Here is a 17,538-nt window from a genome sequence, read left to right as displayed (position 1 = left end):
TGGAGCCAGAGCCTCTGGGTAGAACTGTGACACACACCCTACAACAACACCATCAAACCTCATAAAAGCTTCAGATGTGTGTGTGTGTGTGTGTGTGTGTGTGTGTGTGTGTGTGTGTGTGTGTGTGTGTGTGTGTGTGTGTGTGTGTGTGTGTGTGTGTGTGTGTGTGTGTGTGTGTGTGTGTGTGTGTGTGTGTGTGCGCATGTGTGTGTGTGTGTGTGTGTGTGCGCATGTGTGTGTGTGTGCGCATGTGTGTGTGTGTGTGTGCGCATGTGTGTGTGTGTGCGCATGTGTGTGTGTGTGTGTGCGCATGTGTGTGTGTTAAGTGAAGCTAATCTTCAAAGCTCTTCCTTTTATTACCCGGTAACTATATCCACCAGAATATGAAATAAGCCTACTCGTGACCTGATTTTACCCACCTAACTTTAATTCTACAGTCCAATTCTAAAATATAAATAAAATGACATATTCTACACAGGTGATTAACCCTGGTCACATCCTTCCCTGTCTAACACTATGAGTGTTATCGTTCGGTTTTATAATCTCAAATTAACAATAGGAACTGGCGATAGATCCGTCAACCACTCAGACGTGAAGTAAAGCCTGTGTTGCCGTGACAACCGGGCATTTGTTAAATCAGCACTGCAACTTGTGGCTCTTGTGCAGCAGGTACAGTTGAAGTCGGAAGTTGACATGCACCCTAGCCAATTACATTTAAACTCCGTTTTTCACAATTCCTGACATTTAATCCAGAAAAGTAGTAGAGAGAATGATTTATTTCAGCTTGTATTTCCATCACATTCCCAGAGGGTTAGAAGTTTATATACACTCAATTAGTATTTGGTAGCATTGTCTTTAAATTGTTTAACTTGGGTCAAACGTTTTGGGTAGCCTTTCACAAGCTTCCCAAAATAAGTTGGTTGAATTGTGGCCCATTCCCCCTGACAGAGCTGGTGTAACTGAGTCAGGTTTGTAGGCCTCCTTGCTCACACACGCTTTTTCAGTTCTGCCCACAAATCTTCTATAGGATTGAGGTCCATTTCTAAACGTAACCATGTACACACGTAATAGGAGCCACATGTAAAATGCCCCTTGTGGACATTAGGCAAATTGCAACATCACTTAGCCTGAATTTAAACAACTCTCCCCCTTCCCTCCCCCACCCCATACAATAGATTACAGTACCAGTAATTACAGTAATGGCATTGGTACCAGGAAACTTTTTTGTTTAATGTAGCTTAGTGGCAGCCAATTACCTGTAAGTGAGTGTAAAACAATGGTAATCATGATAATATTTCCCAGCATTCACTACTTGAGGTTGATTTTTAATATCTGTTATTTTGCATGTACGTGGATTAATCTTAAGCTACACAAATGTAAATAGCATACATGTTTCAAAACTAATCAAAGCAGTTATATTTTTTTGTTAGTGAAATGGTTGTTTCAGTTTAAATGGTTTAGTCACCTCACAATGTTTCCAACCCTGATAGTCATGTTGAGTGCAGGTCGCAGCTGAATAAAAACATTGAAATGTGGGATATCATAACTCTTTCTGGATTCCAATAGGAACCACACATCACTTTGCAAGCCAGCATAATGTGACTTTCAGGTAGGGTTGCAAAATTCTGGTAACTTTACCAAAATTCCAAAGTTTTCCAGAAATCCTGGTTTGAAGTTTTATGGAAACAGAAGCAGGCTAAAAGGTCAGTTTTTGTTTTATTTTTATGTGTGAGTTTTGGGAAAGTCAACTGAATTTTGCAACCGTACTTGCAGGCCTGGGGCCTCATTTATAACTGTTGAGTACATTTCACACTAAATATCTGCATGCGCCATTTCTGAAAAGACAGTGCATGTTCAAAACTTGGCACAGGCCATACATACGCATGTTCCAGTTTTAAATCAGACCCATCTATATATATATATATAATCTAATGTATATATATAATATATTCAAATATGTATAAATATAACATTATGCCAGTGGTGTAAAGTGCTTAAATAAAAAAATACTTGAAAGTACTACTTAAGCAGTTTTTTGGGGGTATCTGTACCTTTACTTTACTATTTATATTTTTGACAACATTTATTACATTCCTAAAGAAAATGATGTACTTTTTACTCCATACATTTCCCTGACACCCAAAAGTGCTCGTCACAATTTTGAATGCTTAGCAGATGGAAGACAGGAAAACGGTCCAATTTACACATCAAGATAATATCCCTGGTCATCCCTACTGCCTCTGATCTGGCGGACTCACTAAACACAAATGCTTTGTTTGTTAATTAGGTTTGAGTGTTGGAGCGTGCCCCTGGCTATCCGTAAAAAAATAATTAAAGTGAAAAGGGTGCCGTCTGGTTTGCTTAATATAATGAATCTGAAAAGATTTATACTTTTACTTATCATACTTCAGTGCATTTTAGCAATTGCATTTACTTTTGATACTTAAGTATATTTAAAACCAAATACTTTTACTGAAGTAGTATTTTACTGTGTGACTTTCACTTGAGTCATTTTAAGATGTCTTTCTAAGGTATCTTTCCTTTTACCCAAGTATGACTGTCACGCCCTGGTCTTAGTATTTTGTGTTTATATATTTATTTGGTCAGGCCAGGGTGTGACATGGGGTTATTTTGTGTTGTGTTGTGGTATTGGGGGTTTTAGTAGGTATTGGGATTGTGGCTGAGTAGGGGTGTCTAGCATAGTCTATGGCTGCCTGAGGTTCTCAATCAGAGTCAGGTGATTCTCGTTGTCTCTGATTGGGAACCATATTTAGGTAGCCTGGGTTTCCATTGTGTGTTTGTGGGTGATTGTTCCTGTCTTTGTGTTTTGTATTTCACCAGATAGGCTGTTTCGGTTTTCATTATTTCATTTCGTTAGTTTTGTAGTTTCTGTATGTATAGGTTTTCCTTCATTAAAATATATCATGAAGGCAAGGCAAGGCACCCTGGGAAATATTTGAGTAAGGCTTTACACTGAGCAGTGTGTTCATTTAACACTGTTCCGGTGTATACAGTATATGAGTCCAGACTCCACACTTTCAGTGTTGTTTTAAAACTCTCAGTGTTATATCTTTTTTTAATTTAACACTGGACAATTAAAGTGGGCCTAATAGTCCAGAGGCCAAAAAGACTAGAAAATATGAATCCTCATACAACCACTCCGTAGAGTGGTAGCAGGACAAGTGCGCAAGACAAAGAGACAATTACTTTTCCTTCAATTTATACTCATCTGAAGGTGTGACTTTTTCAAACCAAAACTGACCAATCAGACCATTCCCAGTTAGAGTAACATCAAACTAGCCCAATCTCCACACAGGTCACAGCATCCAAAGGTTTGTATGGGGGTTGAGACCAACGCAGATGAGGCAGAACTCCTATGGACAATAACACCTCTTGCATACGGTAGATACCAAGCATGGATGCAAGAGTATTACTCTAACACACATTCCAGTAGTCAATTTTCTGGATTAGTGGGAAATGACTAATCAGATGAGGGAGTGTGATGAGGTGTATGCCGACCGGTTTGCAGGGGCAGACGAGAGACATGCAATTCTTTAATCTAGTGATCCATTAATGATGTGGTTATTTAGTAGTTATAATAAAACTAGGGCTGCTACAATAATTCATCGAGTTAATGGCATTAGTTAATCGTGATTTTAGAGTCTGTTCAAATTTGCCATTTAAAAAGCAGTGCATTGAGATATAGGCATACTATGTTTTGATTGTAAGGGGGAAAAAGCCCTAAATAATCTGTATCAGAATGTTTTTAATGGCATTTTCATCGTAAACATCGTAAACAGCGTGCGCGCACACACACACACACACACACACACACACACACACACACACACACACACACACACACACACACACACACACACACACACACACACACACCCCAGTACGGTTAAAGCTTCAGGCATTCTAAATGAGTGTTCTCCCAGTTTCTGGAAGAAAAAAAAGCTGTCTTTATGGATACAAAGAACAAAGAGATTTTAAACCTGTCCAACAATGTTATGAATTCCACAGATGTCAAAACAACAGATCAGCCAGGTTTGATTTCATGCAAAATGTATGACAGCAATTAGATCTAACCTACATTATGCTACTTATCCATGTTCTTCAACATGAACAAGCCGCTACTACTACAATTGGAATAATTTGCCTAAATCTTTTGACCTGAGAACTACAACAAAAACAGTAGCTAAATGCAATAGATGTCCTGTTCAGATTTAAATAATTGTGGGAAGTTGCACCTTACAAATTGGAAATGAGCCCATTTACCAATATGTTGGTTGAAAGAAGCTGGTTGACAGAATGCCAAGAGTGTGCCAAGCTGTCATCAAGGCAAAGGGTGGCTACATTGAAGAATATAAAAAATAAAATATATTTTGATTTGTTCAACACTTTTTAGGTCACTACCTGATTCCATGTGTGTTATTTCATAGTTTTGATGTCTTCACTATTATTATACAATGTAGAAAATATTACAAATAAAGAAAAACCCTTGAATGAGTTGGCGTGTCCAAACTTTTGAATGGTACTGTATATACTGTATATATACTTTTTTTCCCCAAAAGTTTTGAGGTCCAAATGGTAGCTCACTAGTCCTAACTACACGCTAACTAGCTAGCTTTATGCAATACATATAGCTAGTTAGATACAAACAAGTGTCTGTGACTTACCAGGGATGAAGTGCTTTGAACACACAAAAATGTATCGCGTAACCAGAGCCTAAAGCTTTCCATCATTCCATTCGCTTAACCTGATCCTTGGGCAGTTGATAAAACTTAATTTGGTGGTCTTTTTTCCTACTATTGTTTAAACAAAATGGTACTGAACAGCTTTTCAGCATCTTAAAAGCAGGGTAGGTTAGCTAGTTGAAGAAAGTCTATTGGAATCGGCTCTTGGTGTACATTCCATAAGACAGTCTATCTGCTCATGCTAACATTTTTACGTGTTAAATGAAAGTGTTTTTAGGTATGATGTAGTTTGTTGATTAAGACGACATGGAAGTATGTCGTACTCGGTATAAACAGTCATACGAAAATGACTCACCTTTTAGCCAGGTAAATTTCTATGGCAAATTATCCATCAAAACTAACCTGCTCAGGGGCAGGCTAACTCCACTTACCCTGAATGTAATGGCTGAGCCACTAGTTGAGGACCAATGAAATCAGATTCCCTCCCTCTTGCAAAGATTGAGTTATCATCCCCTTCATTTGAGGAGACGATTGATTAAATGTTTTATTAATCTAATGTTTTTTGTGTGTTCAAAAATAGTAATGTTAAAATATATCACGTTACACATTTAGTAATGACAATGCATCTTAAACTTCACACACAGTAACACTTTTGGATGAGTTAATACAATTATTTAGTTGATGGGAGTGGGGGAAAAAGCACAGCAAAGTCAACATTAACCATTTGTATTTTTATTGTCTGAAGAAATTGCTGTTACAATATGTTCTTGTTGCCATCTGATGCACATTCAAATGGCATAAAAAAATCAACACTGAAAAGCGCTCACTGTCCTCTGCCGTGCCCTGATTCTATTACTGCTGATGATACAGTATCTGGAAATGTGCATGTACAACCTGGCCCGTCTACTATTGCTAGTCCCAATTCTGACTTGTGCTCTCGTAACAACCTGGGTTTTCTGCACATTAACACTAGAAGCTTATTACCTAAAATGTATCAATTGAAAGTGTGGGTTCACAGCTCCAATCCAGATGTGTTGGTCATTACTGAGACATGATTAAGAAAGAGTGTTCTGAACACTGATGTTAACCTTTCTGGTTATAACCTTTTTCGACAAGACCGATCTTCCAAAGGTGGTGGAGTGGCAATCTTTACGAGGGAACTCCTTCAGTGCAGTTGTCTACACCAATTCTGTCCCACAAAAGTTTATTAGCTGGTTTTAAGCATTAAGCTTTCAAATAGCTCTTTGTTGACAGATGCATCGTCCACCATCAGCATTGGCCTGTACCCTACCTGCCCTATGTTCTCTCCTGGCCCCTTACACTAAGTCTGAATTTTCCTGCTAGGTGACCTAAACTGTGACTCCCTAAATCTCTCTCAGATTATTACCAATCCAAGGTATGACTCGAAATACCCAGAAAAGGCTACTCTCTACTCTCCTCACAAATAATCCTGACAGGTATCAGTCTGATGTTTTGTGCAATGACCTTAGTGATCACTGTTTTACGGCCTGTGTTCGTAATGGCTGCTCAATTAAACGACCTGTCCTAATTTGTCATAGACACTTGCAGAAAAACGAATGAGCAAGCCTTCCTTCATGACCTGGTCTCTGTAAATTGGTATAGACTCAGCTTGATCCCCTCTGTCGAAGACGTTTGGCTTTTAAAAATATTTTCAGTGGTATTGTTAATAAGCACTCCCCCATAAAGAAAATGACATTTAAAAACAGCCCTTGGTTCGACCGTGATTTGTCAGAGTTACTCCACCTCAAGAACTGACTCACCAATAGATTGATGTTTCAGCAGTGTCTCAATGAAGAGTTTGGCATTCGAGTAGCCATGTGTGACATGCACACGTGGTTACAAGCCTGCTAGAGTTAGCGGCAGGCAGACGAGCAATATCCACAGTCGCAATACGGATTAAGCCTGAGCTGTAATGTGAAGCTAACTGAAGCTGTTTAGTTTAATAAAACCCTGAGGAGATATAGCTTGCTTCTTAGAATACCCCTCTGGTCAATGGCAACCTTTATCAAGCAAGACACATTTGGGATTTATCAAGTAAGACACACTTGACATCCTCGCACCGACATTGTGTGTTGTGCTTTGTTTTTTTTGCGGCTACAACCATTCTTACAAACAAACAAATCTAATTTGTACTGAAGTGATAACTGCAAGGATTGCCACAAGGATTACCACACTACACCAGATCATCACTGGCAAATTGTGAATTAATGTGTGTGTGATCACGACATAAGTGAAAGAACTTGAATTCCATTCCTAACCTCAATATGGCACCGCCCAGTACTCGTACAAAAAAATCTTTCTGAGGAGAACTATGTTACTGCTGAAACCTTATGAGAGACCCTTGCCCAACAAAATACTATGAAGAAATGATAAACAGACAGGATGTAACGGTCATCGGTGGAAGAAGGTGAGGACCAAAGCGCAGCGTGGTACTTGTTCATGTTATTTAAACTGAACACTATCAAACAAAGAAACAGAAAACCACAACCGAAACAACTCCGTCAGGTGCAAACCACACGAAACAGAAAAATAATCACCCACAACTCAAGGGTGAAAACAGGCAGCCTAAGTATGGTTCTCAATCAGGGACAACGATTGACAGCTGCCTCTGATTGAGAACCATACCAGGCCAAACACAGAAATAACAAATCATAGAAAAAATAACATAGACTGCCCACCCAACTCACGCCCTGACCATACTAAAACAAAGGCATCACAAAGGAACTAAGGTCAGAACGCTACACAGGAGGCCAACTTCCAATCTTTTATGCAGATTGTGTTAGATTCTGCAAACAACCAGATTGACGTGCTAGTCAGGGAAGTACAAGACCTTATTAAGACCCGTGTTTGCAAACTCCCAAAAAGCCATTAATGAGCAAAAATCAACGGGAAAAAAGCTCAATTACAATGAAACTCAAGTTCACAGTCTTGTCTCGACACCTAAAAGGTGTTCACCGAAATGTCTGACTGCCTTGAGAGACGTTACATGGAGAATCAAAGCAGGCACAACAACATTGTAATTGAGTGAATCGTGTCTGATCATGTGGCTGAAACACGAGCTGACACAGAGAGCAAAGTGCGGGGAGATGTTAACAAGCAATCTGAAGCTGGACTCAAAAACCATTGAAATTGAACATATGCATAGAGGAATGGAAAATTCCGATGGAATGCTGAAAGACCACTCCTGGTGGTGGTCAAACTGCTGAGGTTCAAGGACAAGCAGCTAATCCTCTCCAAGGCCAGAACATTCCTGAAAAACACACCCGTATGCATCAACAAGGACTTCTCCGACAGACTGCATAAGAAGAGAGTAGAGCTGCTCCCTGCTATGAGGGAGGCCAGCTGTCATCAGCGCGGATCCCTTTGTTGTTAGGCCCGGAATGATGAGGAATCGCAGAGAGTGGAGAGATCATGGATCCCCATCTCAACAGTGGTCATGAAAACATGACTCTGTATTCGGACTGTGTATCTCATTGTCAGTGATTATTATCAGTCACTTAATTTCATCGTAACTGATATCCACAATATTAACTCTTGATCGTGTCTGACAAATCACTACTCATTGCTTCCCATTACTGATGTGATTTATAATTCATGTTTCTACAATCTATGTGTGTTGAACCATTTTCCATCTTCTCAATGAGGAAGAGTTTGGTGTAGCAATGTCTGGAACATCTAGATGGAATATAAATTACACCAAATGCTACACATTCCATTGACCAATTCAAGATTGATTTGATAAGAGAAAATGACTCCCATAGTAATACTTTTTGATCTGGAAGTGACCCTGACATAAATTGTTTTTCTGGAATAAAGAGTCTTTTGTCTACCTGTAAGTATTATCTTGAGAAAGATTTAATTGCTGACATCACCCAGAAAAATATATTTTGACAGACTGCCTTATTTCTTTTGCATATAAATGCCTCCATTTTTTAAATAATCTTATCCTTGAATTATGTAGCATTATTTACAGTTTTTATATTCTTGGAGTTACAGAGACATGGTTGGAAAAACAGCCCCAGACCATTATTCCTCCTCCATAAAATTTTACAGTTGACACTATGCATTGGGGCAAGTAGCATTCTCCTGGTATCCTCCAAACCCATATTTGTCCATCGAGCTGCCAGATGGTGAAGCTTGCTTCAACACTCCAGAGAACGCGTTTCCACTGCTCCAGAAACCAATGGCGGTGAGCAATACACCACTCCAACCAACGACTTGGCATTGTGCATGGTGATCTTAGGCTTGTGTGCGGCTGCTTGGCCATGGAAACCCATTTCATGAAGCTCCTCATTCAAACGGTTCTTCTGCTGAAGTTGCTTCCAGAGGCAGTTTGGAACTCGGTAGTGAGTGTTGCAATTGAGGACAGACAATCTTTACGCGCTATGAGCTTCAGCACTCGCCGATCCCGTTCTTTGAGAACATGTGGCCTACCACGTCACAGCTGAGCCGTTGTTGCTCCTAGATGTTTTCCACTTCGCAATAACAGCACTTGCAGTTGACCAGGGCAGCTCTAGCATGGCAGAAATTTGAACTGACTTGTTGAAAAGGTGGCATCCTATGACAGTGCCACGTTGAAAGTCACTGAGCTCTTCTACTGCCACTGCATGTCTATGGAGATTGCATGGCTGTGGGCTAGATTGTATACACTTGTCAACAACGGTTGTGGCTGAAAGCTGAATCCACTAATTTGAAGAGGTGTCCACATACTTTTGTATATATAGCGTAGATGTATGTGTTTGTTTCTGTTCAGTAGAAGAGATGTGTGTGTTCTTCCATCACATCGAGAGAGATAGAGAGCGCGCGAGCGAGAGGGAGAGAGAGATAGAGAGCAAATGAGCCAGAGACAGAGCTCTCTTGGCATCCGCTGTCGAGTCCGTTCGCGGCAGAGAATAGCGGTCTTATGGGACAGAGATGGGAGAGGTGTGCCGTTTCTTTATCAGCCTATGACACTGACACAGCGGCCAGGATGGATCTAACCACCCGGAAAATGATGCTTCTGATCGGTCTCAGCTGCCTCTGGCTCCAAGTGCTTTCAGAGGTAAGCTACTATGATCACTTGCTGTATGTGTTTAATGGCTATAATTGCGTTCATTTTCAAGGTGCTCCTTATTTTCTCACCATTTCATGGCAAGCATGTAGCCTATGTTTACTCTTGCGGTTATCTTGGGCCGGGTCGAACTTACAAAACTGATTTAACCTAGATGAAATTAACCTGGAGAAATAGCTTACGTTAAATAAAACAACAATGCTCCTTTTTCTTTTCAAGGTGCGCCCCATTTTCTCTCCACCGACATAACGGTCATTATAGGCTAGGTGCTACACACTAAAAACAAATGGTTCAATATAGGGCCAAGTAAAGGTCCTTTGCTTATAACCATAGCAATACCCTTTTGGTTCTATATGGCACCTTTTTTGAAGGTTCTATAAAGCTCTGGAACAGCTGGGTGTCTAATTGAGAACTTCTGACTTAGTCAACCATTCTCAATCGGTCCAAAATGTTCTAATGAGTCACCACCCCCACCACCCCACATGTTAATTATCACTAAAAGGGTAAAGGACCCTTTTTGAACTGCAAATAACCATTGACGGGCTTAAAGGGTTGTTTGGGTCAGTATGGTTCCATATATAACCATCACTGTTCCCAAAGAACCCTTGAAGAATCCTCATTTTTCAGTGTGTAGCCTACATGTCATCATGGTTGGAATCACAGTATTATGGAACATCGTATATACGTTCAGTTGCGTTTTTTAATGATTTCCTATTTCAACAATACTTTATTTTAGCCTATAGCTCGGCTACGTCAAGGGGTAGAGACTAATGTGCTGGACAAAGCAGTTTGAATGTAGGTACATTCATTCCTTATTGGCGAGCGCGCGCACACACACACACACACACACACACACACACACACGGTTCCCTCATAATGGGCTATCACAGGAACTCGCCCCAGTGATGAACGGTAACACCACGCGCTATTGCCCTTTGTCGCAGCAATTCAATCAACCTCCCTCAGCCTTCCAACAGCGCATCTACACCATTTGCATCTACAATATGTATGATGTTGGGTTGTGGCCTGTTTATATTATAATCATAAAGCCTTATTGAGACGCAATGTAGCCCTATTGCCTATAGGATATGCTTAACTGTTGGGCCATATTCGAGGTTCTCCTTTCATACAGATCATTCAGAGTGGGTATTATATTACTGTCGAATGAATCTCTCAACGTGCATCTTTTAGATAAGGAGATTGGATGGAAATGGGGGGAGTGATGTGAGGTGGATTGTTGTTAGAATGGACACTAAAAGGCTTATTTGGGAATGGTGGGTGATGGTTCTGACTATTTGAGCCCTTCAATGGTTCTTTGCCGTTAAGAAAAGTGTTCTTTGCTCTTTTAGCGATAATTAAAATGTATGGGGCGGTGGCTCATTAGAATATTTTGGGGCGGGGTTTGCTCGCAGCTCTTTTTGTGCAATCGTGAGTGAGTGACATTACAGTTGACATCGTGTGTTGAGTTACGGGAATTTACGTTGAAAAAGTCTATGGTCAGTGACAGTTTCATGTATTGCCTCGTGTCAACTAAGAACAGTTGACTGATTCAGTGGTTCTCAAGTCTCTCCTCAGGGACCCAAAGCTGTTGTACAGTTAGCACGTAGTACTCAATTTGTTAATTTAAACAATAATAGGAATTTCAACAATATAATATGGCTAACCAGGATTAAAAGAAATGATGGTTCTTCAAAAGGATTGAAAAATGAATTTTGAGATTAGCAAAAATTCTTTAGAGAATCATTCTCCATAGAGATTATATAATGAACCATCAAAAAGGGTTCTCTTTATCCCCCAAAAGGGCTGTAACCATAGCAAACCTTTTTTTGGGGTGCTATATATAACCTTCTATTCATGGTTATTTATAGAATCTTAGGAATGGGTTCTTTATAGCACCATAAATCCTATAGTCCACAGGCTGTCATTGTATACAAATTTGTTCTTGATTTACCGGGACAAATAACGGTAAACAAATATTCCATTTAAAACCTAATGGTTTTGGTTCTTTATAGACCTTCAAAAAAAAGGTTATACATAAAGCAACTGCTTAGCAAAGACTTTTAGCTAACCCTTTACCTTTATTTAACTGGGCAAGCCAGTTAGGAACAAATTCTTATTTACAATGACGGCCTAGGAACAATGGGTTAACTGCCTTTGTTAACTGCAGAACAACAGATTTTTACCTTGTCAGCTCGTGGATTTGATCTAGCAACCTTTCGGTTTGCTAGGCTAACATGCTAACCACTAGGCTACCTGCCACCTCAGGTAGCCTAATTCTCCTAACCTGTGACGTTAATGCTGCTAACCTGCCATGAAAGGTCACTTTCATCCGTAGCTGTGTATCATAGTCAATACCTGTGTGGTGTGTATAGGCCATGGCTGGTTGTGAGAGGGTCAGGGTCATGGGTGAAGCCATGTTTCATCCAGACCAGGGACATTAGAAGTAGATCACCTCAGAGGCCAGATCAGCTGTGTAAACCATATGTTACAAGACACTGATTATTTGTCAATATTGTAGATTGCAATTCTCTCTAATCATCAATGCTGAGGAATTATAAACCCCTTTGGTTCCTCAAACCCTATGAGGCATATATCAATTAAATGGTCCATCAATTAATCAGTGAATTCATCTATTTTAATGTTTTATTTTTTCTGAATAAATCAGAAGGTTTGTAATGTATTATTTATGAAACCATGTAGATACGTGAGTGTTGAGTGTGGTGTTAATGTAACAGAGCTGGTTTGGTGAATCGTGAATCAAGTGAACACGTCCATGTGAAGAGAAACCTTGCCGTGAGACCTGAAGACTTGTCAATTCCCAGAGCTATTACTTGAGCTCCTTTGGCTTGGCTGACAGTCTTGTGGTGCATATCTCTGTGTGTGTCTGTACCGGTTCTGTGACCCCGTCTCTGTGTGGCTGTGCAGTCACCTGTGCCGTGCAGATTGAAGGCTACCACTATGTTCCAATACCAACACAATTTTACCGTTCAGAATGCATGCTCGATATACTGATTCATTCAAAGTGGTGTGCTAGTGTGGATATTGGAACAGATCGAGACTGTGGTGCGGTAACATCTGAATGCTTCTCTGTCAGTATGATAACCGTGACATTGATATGAGTGGAGATATCAGCATGTTAGATTTTCATCAGAAACTCCTGTTCACTGTATAGTATGATTAACCAGAGCAATGCCAAAGCACCCAGGACTGACTTTGGGGAAACTGTGCGAAATAACTAAATGCTCAATGTAAATCTGTGTGTGTCAGAGGCAAAGCAACGGAAGGGCCTTGCCCATAGGGTTGCCAACTGTCCCGTATTAGCCGGGATGTCCCTTATATTGGGCTAAATTGGTTTGTCCCATACCTGACCTCCCTTGTCCCGTATATTCATCCAATAGTAGCGTAAACGTGCCAATTCCTGCAAAGTTATTTCTGATGTTGTTCGGTCGGTTTGGCATATCAAGGAAATATGGATAAACCCGCAAAAAACAAAAGACTGCAGCTACAACAAACAACGGGAAGCAAAAAAGACGTGGGTTAAGGCTGTCAGTGGTGACTTGGCCAAAGCTTTCTGTACTTTATGCCGTCAGGAATTCTCAATTGGCCATGGAGGGGAGAGTGACCAAACTCCGCATGCATCCACAGAAATGCACAAGAAGGCCACGCTAGCTAAAGGTGCTAGCAATATCGGCGAATTCTTCGTGACGTCGACTGCGGAGAATCTTGTTTCTCATGATCTGTCAGGTTCCTTCAGGTTCCTTTTGGCAAACTCCAAGTAGTCTGTCATGTGCCTTTTACTGAGGAGTGGCTTACATAAAGTTCTGATTGGTGGAGTGCTGCGAAGATGGTTGTTCTTCTGGAATGTTCTCAAATCTCCACAGAGGAACTCTGGAGCTGTATCAGAGTGACCTTTGGGTTCTTGGTCACCTCCCTGACCAAGGTCCTTCTCCCACGATTGCTCAGTTTGCCCGGATGGCCAGCTCTAGGAAGAGTCTTGGTAGTTCCAAACTTCTTCTATTTAAGAATGATGGAGGCGAATGTCTTCTTGTGGACCTTCAAGGCTACAGACCTTTTTTGGTACCCTTCCCCCCCAGATCTGTGCCTCGACGCAATCATGTCTCAGAGCTCTACGGACAATTCCTTCGAACTCATGGCTTGGTTTTTGCTCTGAAATGCACTGTCAACTGTGGGAACCTATATAGACAGATGTGTGCCTTTCTAAATCATGTCCAAACAATTGAATTTACCACAGGTGGACTCCAATCAAGTTGTGGAAACAGCTCAAGGATTATCAATGAAAACAGGATGTACCAGAGCTCAATTTCAATTCTCATAGCAAAGTCAGAAGTTTACATACACTAAGGTTGGAGTCATTAAAACTCGCTTTTCAACCACTCCACAAATGTCTTGTTAACAAAATATAGTTTTGGCAAGTCGGTTAGGACATCTACTTTGTGCATGACACAAGTAATTTTTCCAACAATTGTTTACAGACAGATTATTTCATTTATAATTCACTGTATCACAATTCCAGTGGGTCAGAAGTTTACATACACTAAGTTGACTGTGCCTTTAAACAGCTTGGAATATTCCAGAAAATTATGTCATGGCGTTGGAAGCTTCTGATAGGTTAATTGACATAATTCGAGTCAATTGGAAATGTACCTGTGGATGTATTTCAAGGCCTATCTTCAAACTCAGTGCCTCTTTGCTTGACATCATCGGAAAATCAAAAGAAATCAGCCAAGACCTCAGAAAAGAATTGTAGACCTCCACAAGTCTGGTTCATCCTTGAGAGCAATTTCCAAACACCTGAAGGTACCACATTCATATGTACAAACAATAGTACGCAAGAATAAACACCATGGGACCACGTAGCCATCATACCGCTCAGGAAGGAGACGCGTTCTGTCTCCTACAGATGAATGTCATTGTTGTGTGTGAACAGCATAGAACCTTGTGAAGATGCTGGAGGAAACAGATACAAAAGTATCTATGTCCACAGTAAAACAAATCCTAAATAGACATAACCTGAAAGGCTGCTCATCAAGGAAGAAGTCACTGCTCCAAAACGGTTTGCAACTGCACATACTTTTTGGAGAAATGTCCTCTGGTCTGATGAAACAAAAATATAATTGTTTGGCCATAATGACCGTCGTTATGTTTGGAGGAAAAAGGGGGAGGCTTGCAAGCCGAAGAACACCATCCCAGCTGTGAAGCACGGGGGTGGCAGCATCATGTTGTGGGGGTGCTTTGCTGCAGGAGGGACTGGTGCACTTCACAAAATAGATGGCATCATGAGGTAGGAAAATTATGTGGATATATTGAAGCAACATCTCAAGAGGAATCTCAGTCAGGAAGTTAAAGCTTGGTCGCAAATGGGTCTTCCAAATGGAAAATGACCCCAAGCATACTTACAAAGTTGTGGCAAAAGGGCTTAAGGACAACAAAGTCAAGATATTGGAGAGGCCATCACAAAGCCCTGACTTCAATCCTATAGAAAATATGTGGGCTGAACTGAAAAAGCGTGTGCGAGCAGGGAGGCCTACAAACCTGACTCAGTTACTCCAGCTCTGTCAGGAGGAATTGGCCAAAATTCAACCAATTTATTGTGGGAAGCTTGTGGAAGGCTACCCAAAACGTTTGACCCAAGTTAAACAATTTAATGGCAATGCTACCAAATACTAATTGAGTGTATGTAAACTTCTGAACCACTGGGAATGTGATGAAAGAAAGAAATGCTGAAATAAATCATTCTCTCTACTATTATTTAGACATTTCACATTCTTCAAATAAAGTGGTGATCCTAACTGACCTAAGACAGGGAATTTTTACTAGAATTAAATGTCAGGAATTGTGAAAAACTGAGTTTAAATGTATTTGGCGAAGGTGTATGTAAACTTCCAACTACAACTGTATATAAATGAGGTATTTCAGTGTTTTTTGGTTGTTGTTTTTCCCCCCAAAATAATTACCTCATTATGTGGTGTTGTGTGTATATTGATGAGGGGAAAAATAATTTAATCCATTTTAGAATAAGGCTGTAACGTAACAAAATGTTTTTAAAAAGTCAAGGAGTCTGAATTATTTCGGAATGCACTGTATATTTAGTTCATTTATCAGCTGCTCTCATCACATCGTAGTACCATTACATTTCTGATACCAATGCAAGGTGAAAGGGGGCCACAAAATTGTGAACTGCTGTAAAAAAAATTTTTTTTATAGAATAAAAAAAAAAAACATTTTGACAATACATATTACAGTTCTCGAAAGTTTCTCATTTTAAAACAATGTAGTTCATCCCAGCGTTATACAAATGACAAAATACTCAGAAGTAATTTAAATATAAATTTAAAATGCATGTAACAAAAATGCTGCCCATATCTGGCAGCAGCGGCCTGTCTGCCAGGGTCTAGGACTTTTGCACTGAAATAATCACTTCAGGCCCCATGTGATCACTATCATAACTCTGTTATGGATGCTGAATTTACCTTGTTCATTCAGAAACTGCACCGAAAAGAAATTCCCATCCCTTATTGAGGTTTTGGACAGCTGCAGCCCTGACATTTTCCCTAACATCAATAGACTACTAAGGGCCATCATTGCCCTTCTTATGACTTCATGTAGTGTTGAGAGACTCTTCTAAACTACAAACCAGATCAAAACATCCATCAGATCTTGCATGCTGACTGCACATCTCAACAATCTAGCACTGTTGTACTTTGAAAGGGAACACAGTAACTCTTGTTGTTGACTGTCATGAAATAATCTCCATCTTTAACCAAGCCTACACACTACAACACGTGGGTTCCTCAAGGGAAGGGTGATGGTTCTATTTTATTTTTTATTATTTCACCTTTATTTAACCAGGTAGGCAAGTTGAGAACAAGTTCTCGTTTACAACTGCGACCTGGCCAAGATAAAGCAAAGCAGTTCAACACATATAACAGCACCGAGTTACACATAGAGTAAAACAAACATACAGTCAATACAATAATACAGTAGAAAAATAAGTCTATATACAATGTGAGCAAATGAGGTGAGATAAGGGAAGTAACGGCAATAAATAGGCCATGGTGGCGAAGTAAATACAATATAGCAGTTAAAACACTGGAATGGTAGATTTGACAGTAGATGAGTGTGCAAAGTAGAAATACTGGGGTGCAAAGGAGCAAAAATAAATAAATAAATACAGTAGAGGAAGAGGTAGTTGTTAGTGTTTCCAGTTTCAGAGATTTTTGTAGTTCGTTCCAGTCATTGGCAGCAGAGAACTGAAAGTAGGAATTGGCTTTGGGGGTGACAAGTGAGATATAAATGCTGGAACGCGTGCTACTGGTGGGTGCAGCTATGGTGACCAGCGAGCAGAGATAAGGCGACTTTACCTAGCAGGGTCTTGTAGATGACCTGGAGCCAGTGGGTTTGGCGACGAGTATGAAGCGAGGGCCAGCCAACGAGAGCGTACAGGTCACAGTGGTGGGTAGTATATGGGGCTTTGGTGACAAAACGGATGGCACCGTGATATACTGCATCCAATTTGTTGAGTAGGGTGTTGGAGGCTATTTTGTAAATGACATCGCCAAAGTCGAGGATCGGTAAGATGGTCAGTTTTACGAGGATATGTTTGGCAGCATGAGTGAAGGAGGCTTTGTTGCAAAATAGGAAGCCAATTCTAGATTTAACTTTGGATTGGAGATGTTTGACGTGAGTCTGGAAGGAGAGTTTACAGCCTAACCAGACACCTAGGTATTTGTAGTTGTCCACATA

The 17,538-nt window shown here is 40.4% G+C and overlaps 1 protein-coding gene across 1 annotated transcript in view; it reads left to right on the top strand.

The window, feature by feature from the left end:
• The first annotated feature begins 9,479 nt into the window (after positions 1–9,479).
• LOC112224769 (neurotrypsin) overlaps positions 9,480–17,538 on the top strand; it is a 32,809-nt gene continuing 24,750 nt past the window's right edge. Inside the window, exon 1 of the mRNA XM_042306016.1 lies at positions 9,480–9,765. Coding sequence (XP_042161950.1) covers positions 9,628–9,765 — 138 coding nt within the window. The 5' untranslated portion in view covers positions 9,480–9,627. The remainder of the gene's footprint in view (positions 9,766–17,538) is intronic.

This window comes from Oncorhynchus tshawytscha, linkage group LG25 (assembly GCF_018296145.1).
Source record: "Oncorhynchus tshawytscha isolate Ot180627B linkage group LG25, Otsh_v2.0, whole genome shotgun sequence".
NCBI lineage: Eukaryota > Metazoa > Chordata > Actinopteri > Salmoniformes > Salmonidae > Oncorhynchus > Oncorhynchus tshawytscha.
This window is presented reverse-complemented; position numbering and strand designations above follow the sequence as displayed.